This window comes from Cucumis melo, chromosome 6, assembly GCF_025177605.1.
Source record: "Cucumis melo cultivar AY chromosome 6, USDA_Cmelo_AY_1.0, whole genome shotgun sequence".
Taxonomy (NCBI): Eukaryota; Viridiplantae; Streptophyta; class Magnoliopsida; order Cucurbitales; family Cucurbitaceae; genus Cucumis; species Cucumis melo.
In genome coordinates, this window is record NC_066862.1 from 489505 (window position 1) to 497373 (window position 7869).

The 7869-nt window shown below is 32.1% G+C and overlaps 2 protein-coding genes across 3 annotated transcripts; one reads left to right on the forward strand and one right to left on the reverse strand.

The window, feature by feature from the left end:
- On the reverse strand, window positions 1–1556 carry LOC103483118 (putative expansin-B2). Its single transcript, XM_008439563.3, has 3 exons — window positions 1305–1556; window positions 822–1128; window positions 1–678 (listed from the first exon to the last, which is right to left on the reverse strand). The coding sequence occupies exons 1-3, from the start codon at window positions 1474–1476 to the stop codon at window positions 336–338; spliced, it is 822 nt and encodes a 273-aa protein (XP_008437785.1). The 5' UTR covers window positions 1477–1556; the 3' UTR covers window positions 1–335.
- Window positions 1557–5636: 4080 nt separating this feature from the next.
- Window positions 5637–7203, forward strand: LOC103483120 (protein transport protein Sec61 subunit beta). Of its 2 annotated transcripts, none has more exons than XM_008439564.3 (2): window positions 5637–5770; window positions 6808–7203. In XM_008439564.3, exon 2 carries the CDS (start codon window positions 6809–6811, stop codon window positions 7052–7054), a length of 246 nt encoding a protein of 81 aa, XP_008437786.1. In that variant the 5' UTR covers window positions 5637–5770; window position 6808; the 3' UTR covers window positions 7055–7203. The 2 variants fall into 2 exon arrangements, with proteins under 2 accessions (XP_008437786.1, XP_050941775.1); XM_051085818.1 differs by having other exon boundaries at window positions 5678–5774.
- The last annotated feature ends 666 nt before the right edge of the window (window positions 7204–7869 follow it).

The following is a 7869-nucleotide window of genomic DNA, read 5'->3' on the forward strand; positions in this document are numbered from 1 at the left end:
TATAACACAACAATTATAACATTAACCCAAATAAGAGTATTAAAATTATACATGCAAGTTCACAAACCCAGAAAGTCTTTAATCTCTACTGATTTAAGTTGACTTTCGGTTCATTGCATACATATATTTTTTATACTTACGGATCTATTGACCTCTCTTTCTCTCATACTCTCATATACTATATTACTATTACTATTACTATTACTATTATAACTGCTTTACTGCTAACAAGTAACATCGCATGCAGCTCCACCTCCAGCAGCAGATCTCCTTAATTACTTATATATAGCTAAAACTCTCTTAATTAATTATTCTATTAATATGTTATCTAAATATTATTTAAGTGGATCGAAGTTGACTACTGATCTATAACTCTTCCCTGGTTGCCATCCAGCCGGAATTACGTTGTTAGCAACCACAGTCTTGCCGGATTCAAGGGCAGTAAGCCTGAGGGAGAAGGGTGCTTGAAGTGCTGAGCCGTAGTCCAGTTTCCAAACTGCACCCCATGACCGCTTCATTGGAATCCATGAGTTTGAGTCCAAGGCCCCCTGTTTCAGCTCCACTGAACCAAGTTCCCCATCTCCATCCTCATACTCGATCAAAGCTGCAAAATAGTTCGAGTTCGACCCCGAGTCAACGATGAAGTTGATCGACGTTCCTGGATAATTGCACTCCACCCTATACCAGCCATATATACATATATGTATATATATTAAACAGATAACATAGTACCAAAGCAGAAAAAGTAATCTAATTTATCAATAAAAATAAAATCTTGTCATAAATTAATAAATAATCAATCTTTATGTACTTTTAATTACCTTTTATGTTGAATGTGCAAAACGCCGAGACTGCGTAGTTCTTCTGCCCGACCAGTTGCAGCCATAGCACCAAAAGCAGTGCCACTTAGGTCAAAGTGGACGGAGTCGGAAGCACAGGATCCACCGGGACAACTATCAGTTATAACCACTGTCACTGGATTCCCTGAGCATGCGCTTTCTCCAGAGCATTTCACCTGATAACAAGCTCCACAGGCTTGGCCATTTTTGTACAAAGAAGGGCCTCCCGCCGCAATAAACGACGAAAATGGCGGTTGCTCAACCGCTTTTCCATACCCACATGAGCCTCCTATAAATAATAATAATGAGTTATATATATATATACATATACATATGCAGTTCGATGAACTGAGATTAATTAAGATGATATTAATTTTTTAATTAAAGCTAAGGTTGGCATGAAAAGTTGTGACAAGCTAGTGATGATATATATAGTAATTAAGTGCAATATGGTAGGTAGTATACCATCACTCCCAGCACCATCAGGAGGACCGTACCAAGTGGCGACGGCGGGGGACCAATCGGAGTCATAGGACTGATACTTGGAGACGTTAAAGGATTTGGGATGGAAGCAAAAGGAAGTGGGGGTGAGTGAAAGAGAGATGATAAGGGCAGCAAAGAAAAGGAAATGCGTCATTATTATTATTATTATTATTATTATTATTATAATTAAGATATGGTGTGTGCAAACCTTAATTAGCCTGTGCGTGGAGTGTGGAGTGTGTGTGGGTTCTGAATGGGTTAAGAGTTTGGGGTATTTATAGACTTCCTCATCCCCTCCGATCCCTTTCCAATTCTACTTCCGTCATCAATTAGTTTTTGTTACGTTATATTATTAATATATTTTTTTCTCCACTTTATGGCCATACATGCATCATGGGAGTCTGTATATATTTTTTCTTAGGAACAATCCAAGCCAACCTTTTCGGTGGATGATGTAGGTTACATTTTGATAATTCTTATTAAAAAGAAAACTTCGGTGTATTTTGGATGCACTCATCTCATCATCATCTATGTGCATCTTTTGAAGATGTGGAAAGGAGAGGGGATGGAGAGAGAGAGAGAGAGAGAGAGAGAGAGAGAGAGAGAGAGAGAGAGAGAAGGTATATTATAGGGTTGGTTAATTGAGGTTATTTAGGCGTTGATTCCCGATGTCACATATTACGCCCTAAAACAGTCCACCATTTTCGCACGTGCCACTCTCTCCTTTAATTTTCCTTTCTTTTTTTTTTTTCTTCGTTTTCTTTTCCCAACACTAACAAACTTATTTTCTATTCTCTCTCTAAACATATCCATCAACTTCTTATATTTATATATTTTATTATTATGTTTTCCATTTTCATTCCAATTATTTCAACACATTTAATTTACTCTTCCTTCCTCATTCTTAATTTCAATGAATCGTATCTTAATTTCCTTCTCAAAATTTGACTTTATGCCACAATATTAAATAAATTAATACATCATATATCCGTTAATTGTGCTCTCTTTTTTCTAATTATCAATCCAAACTCTCACCATTCACACCACACATTTACTGATAATCTATTACACAATTTTAGTTTTCTTTTCCTTTTTCAAAAAAAAAAAGAACATTTAAATAATGATTTAGTAACTATTTTACTTTTTGTTTTAAGAATACTTTCAAATTCAAGTCTAAATTTTGAAAACTAGATTGAGTGTAACTTATGATTCAAATCTTTCATCTCTCGGTTGATATTCAAGATTAAAAAAAAAAAAAAAAAAGAGAGAACATATATAGTTTATATTATATATATATATATTTATGTAGAAGAAGAGAGGAAGAAGCAATTTGAAGGAGGCAGAAGCACATGGGTTTATGAACGTCAGGTTGAGAAATTGAAGGGACAAGAAAGAGTGCTGAAATTTCTTTGTGATAAGGTTAAATAAAATTGAAAAGATTTACGAAATAAGGAACCAAATCACATGCCAATCACTTTCACTAATTCTTTCATATTTCTTATATTAATCCCAATTTTAATAATTCACTGCGCCAACGGATTACACAAATAATTTATACTAATCCCAAATTAATTACTTCTTTATTATTACTTTTTGCCTTCAACAGATAATGTATTATAATTGACATAATTACACTTTAAACTTCCCTCACAAAAGGGTTTGATAGTTTTGGAGGTATTAGCAGAATTCTCCACTTGTTTTCTCTCTGTACCATTTTATACACCAAAATTTCCTTCAATTTGGGAATAAATAACATTCACAAACTGGTAAAAAAAAAAAAAAAAAAAAGGTATTCAAAACAAATCCAAAAGAACATAAATAATAATCAAAGGCATGATGTTTGAGCAATAATTTTAATATTCAAATGTATTAGCTCATTGAATTAATGCCAAGTTTCCTAAATTTGTCCAACAATTTCTGCCAATCACAAATTCCAAACCAACCTCTAAATTAGCCTTAAATAAGACAAAAGTATTGATCTCAGTAGATATCTTTGTGTTAATTAAATTTGAAATTAGCATAATATATATAATATTTTCATTTGGTTGATGTTACCCTTCCTCCATCGTAATTTAATTTGAAAAAAAAAAAGAAGAAAATCAATCAATACTGCCTCCGTTATTAATGCAAATTATAAAGGATAATGTGTAGTTAAGGTGGTTGTTCAATTTGTTTCCATGTTATTTTGATAGTGAAATCTCAACCATAAACCATATTTCATTTTCAGAAAGATACCAACTATATGAATTATTTCTTCCTTTTCATATATATACATACATATTTGGCTGATAGCTCCATTAGTTATTTAGATTGTATTTGTTTAAAAATTACTGAGGGCTGTTTTTAATTAAAAAGTCTTACTTATGGTTTATTTAAAAAAAATATGTAGCATGTGGAAGATAAACTTAATTACGTTTTGGATGTTGCATTGTCTTAATCTTTAGCTCAATATGCACAAAGGAAATTTTAATGGATTTTTAAATATTGTCTTTAGTTATTAAATTAACAAATATGGTTAGTTTTAGACATATCTATTTTTTTTTTTTCCTTTTAGACAAAAAAAAGGTTCTATACATATCTTAATTGTTTTTAGTAGGTATTGTATATATATTTAATTAATTTGTTCCCTTGCATTTCTATATCTAATAAAATAAATTTCATCCGTCTCAAATGAAAATATTTGGTGCATATGAATTGAGTTAAATATATTTGTTGTTGGGAGTTTCAAATTAACAATTCTATAAGGTCATTTATGTCATAAAGGCTATATAAAAAAACCATAGACACTTTAATTATCTAATGCATTAATAGTAACACATATTTGTTGGCATATGAACTTTCTTTTCTAACTAAAAAAACACAAGGTTAATATGAATGTTTCCATTTTAAACTGCTTCAATCATGTTTGTTCAATGAAAATTTTGGATCAATTAATAAATTATGACATTGTTTACTAAATTGATGATAAAATTACAAATAATTGAGTTTGAGACTAATTAAAAATTAAAATGTGTTTTAAATCAAAATTGAAGAGGTAAACTAGTTAGTCCAAGTGATTCCAAATGTTTTCATTTTGAATAAAAAATTTCGTTTAATTTAGTCCGAACAATAAATGACACTCAAATCTAACATAGTTTGTTGTAGGTTTAGGTTTATAGATCAACCGAGCTCAAATTGATAAAGGTGGGTAGGGTTATTATAAGTCTTCTTTGTCTCTTAACTTTTACTTAATTTGTTTTATGGGTATGATTTAGAATTTATAACAATTTATATTTTAAACATATATATGATAATTGACCACCACATCCAATATTTCCTTTCTTTTATATATAAAGAATTATTTAGTTATCAAAACGACCAAAGCAAATTGCTCAGATTGATAGATATTTATGTGTTATCAATATCCAAGTTTAGTTCAATTGTTTCTTGTTATTTTAAATAGTAAGAAGATAAAGAAAAGATGATTAAAAAGATATAATAATAATGAGTATACAATACATGCTATAAATTAAAAAAAAAAAAAAAGTTTGTTATAATAATTATATATTGATTAATACAAACTATCTTAAATTTCAAAATCAAAACGGGACCCAAAGATTATCCTTATGTCTATTATCGATCTACTTTGACTAAGGGTGCAAACATATTGAGTTGGGAGACATCCTCAACCTAACCCATATTTTCAGGTTGGTTGGGTTGTCAACCCGAATTTAGTTACCAACGCAACCTGTAAAATATGGATTGGGTTGTGAGGTTGTATTATTTTTAACTTTTTTCGTTTCTAAATTTTAATCATCAATCGTAAATCAAATATTTATTGCATGAAGTTAAGCAAAAAAAAAAAACTCTCGGAACTCAAATTGTTTAACTTTTATTAAATAAATAAATAATAAATAAAATATAATATATATTTATTTATTAATATTTATATTTATCATATTAATTCAGGTTTATCGAATTTTTCAACCCTCCAACCCAGAACTCAACACATATAATATGGATTGGATAATACGGATTGCCGGATTATTCTTACACCCCTAACTTTGGCCACATCTTGAAAAGAAAAATTGTTCATGTGTGGATGAATAATTTTGGCATTAACAAATTTAATAAAAGTGGTAATAAGAAACAAGCCCGGTAGATATAATAATATCCAGCCGTGGTTAATCTGTATGGTTTGGTTTGGTCTGGTCTGGTTTGATTTGGTTTGTAAATGATCTAAAAAAACCGAAAAACGAAACATCGGAGAAGGAGAAGGAGAAGGAATAGTAGGAGCCAGGAGGCACGTGGTAGGCGGGTATTGGTTAGGAATACGTCAAATACAAATAGGCATAAACTTCAATAGAAATAGAAGAAAAGAAAAGAAAAGTTAGAATTAGCATTCCCTTCTGAATTCCAATTCCATCTCCCCATTCCAAACAAACAACTCTTCTTCGATTTTGTCTCAGGCAAGTCCTCTCCTATCTCTCTTCTACTTCCATGAATCCATCATGAACCAACCTGATCTCTCTCTCTCTCTCTACATATATATATATATATATATATATATTTTCATACGATTTGGTAAATTAGGGTTTCCTAACCATTCTAATTTTTTTCATACGATTTGGTCGTTGTCGTGGTCGTCAGATCTGGATTCATTCTATTTTATTTTTTGCTAATTGATGTTCGAGTAAATTATATTCTTTGCGCCTCTTGAGAATGTTCGTTTATACATATGCTTTGTTTTCCATCTCGATTTTCTTTTGCGAAACAGATCTCCCTCTTTACTCAAAACTAATTACCCTCCCCCTTTCCTCCTTGTTTTTGTTCAGTTTGGCGCTAATCTGTGGTGGCTGTTATAAAAAATTAGGGCTCCAAATTGTTTCTTCTGTTGTTAATTTATCGGTCGATTATATGTTTTAATTTACAAACTCTAACTTTTAGGGAGTGTTTGAGGCCTCGCGCATTTTCTGGTTGAGGCCTTGGGGAAGTCTAGGATCTAATAGTTTTTTTTCTTCAAGAACAAAATCGTTAATTTAGCTTCTGATTCCATGCATAGTTTGGTACCTTGCGTTCTAATTTTCTTTGAAACTATTGATCTGAATCAGTTCCGAGTCTGTCAACATTTAATCTCAATTCATGCAGTATGGCCTACCAATTGGTTTAATTACGCAGTACCTAGTTTTAGGGGTTCAAAGTTCATTCTTTCGTATGTCGAGAGAATCCATATTCATGTTAACGAACATTTGCACGGATTTTTGGAGTTCTAGGTAGATCAAAGTTCATTGTTTCGTGTGATGGAGATTGTCTTGTTAGATAATGAAGTTTTGATAACCTGATTTGAGAAAGGTCAGGGAAGGAATGGAAGGTTTGGAGGTTAACATTCCTTCCTACCTACATGTTCATATTTGATTCAGAAGTGCTCAACAAGGGATGTCTCCCGTTCCCGATATCAATTGTCAGCTTGAAAGTTTCTAAATTTTCATTCTCTTCGTCGATACAGAATGGCTTTAGGTGGAGGTCCCCAGAGAGGAAGTGCGGCAGCTACTGCCAGCATGCGCAGGAGAAGAACAACAAGTTCTGGTACATCTGGAGGTGCAGCTGGAACAATGCTGCAGTTTTACACGGATGATGCTCCTGGACTCAAGATATCCCCCAATGTTGTTCTCGTCATGAGCATTGGTTTCATTGCTTTTGTTGCCGTTCTCCATGTTATGGGTAAGCTGTACTTCGTGCGAAGAGAAGCCTAGAGGGTTTTCCCCTGATAAAAGTGTGATGCATATTTAAATTCATTGTGGCAAAAGTTTAATTTTGAACTGAACTCTCGTTTGTCATTACAGTCAAAACTAATTTCGATTTTGTTACTAGTTAGAATGAAAGAGCTTTTCTGTTCTCTAAATTTTGCTTTTTCCGTTTGTTGATTATTCTTATGCTGCACATTAAAGCCCTACTGCAATTTATAACAATGACAACCGCCGGAGTGTAGAATCAGATTTGTTGTGGAAATGACAGTCAATTTCCATATTCTGCCTGTGTTATAATTGATATATTTAAGCAATAAGTTCTTAATAGTTTTTCTTTCTTCCCATTGTTTACGTAAAGTTGTGCTTGAAAAAGTGACTACAAAATTGCTTAAGCTAGTTACTATTATTCAAGGCCAAATTATTTTTAAAGTTTTACTTTAAAGCAAATATGTGAAAGACTTGAATTCAATTTTTTAGCTCCACTAATTCGAATATTCAGTTCTCGTAATTCTCTAAATGAGTCTACGCAAATCTCTGTTTCCGTTGAATAAACATAATTAATTTTCCCGTTTTCGGAATAAAAATGGTTTTATATTATCTTGACATGAAAGATATTTTGAATCTCCATTTAAAGGACTTGCAAGTATTTTACATTGGTTTTGGAAGCTTAAATTATAAGGAATTAGTTTGAAACGACTGATGTGCTACAACTTTATAATTGTGCTGGCTAAAGCATCATGGCTGCTATTGGCCACATCCATTGAAAGTTTTCGATAAACTAAACGTGTTGTAGTCAAGTGTTTAGAAATTAGAGATAAACA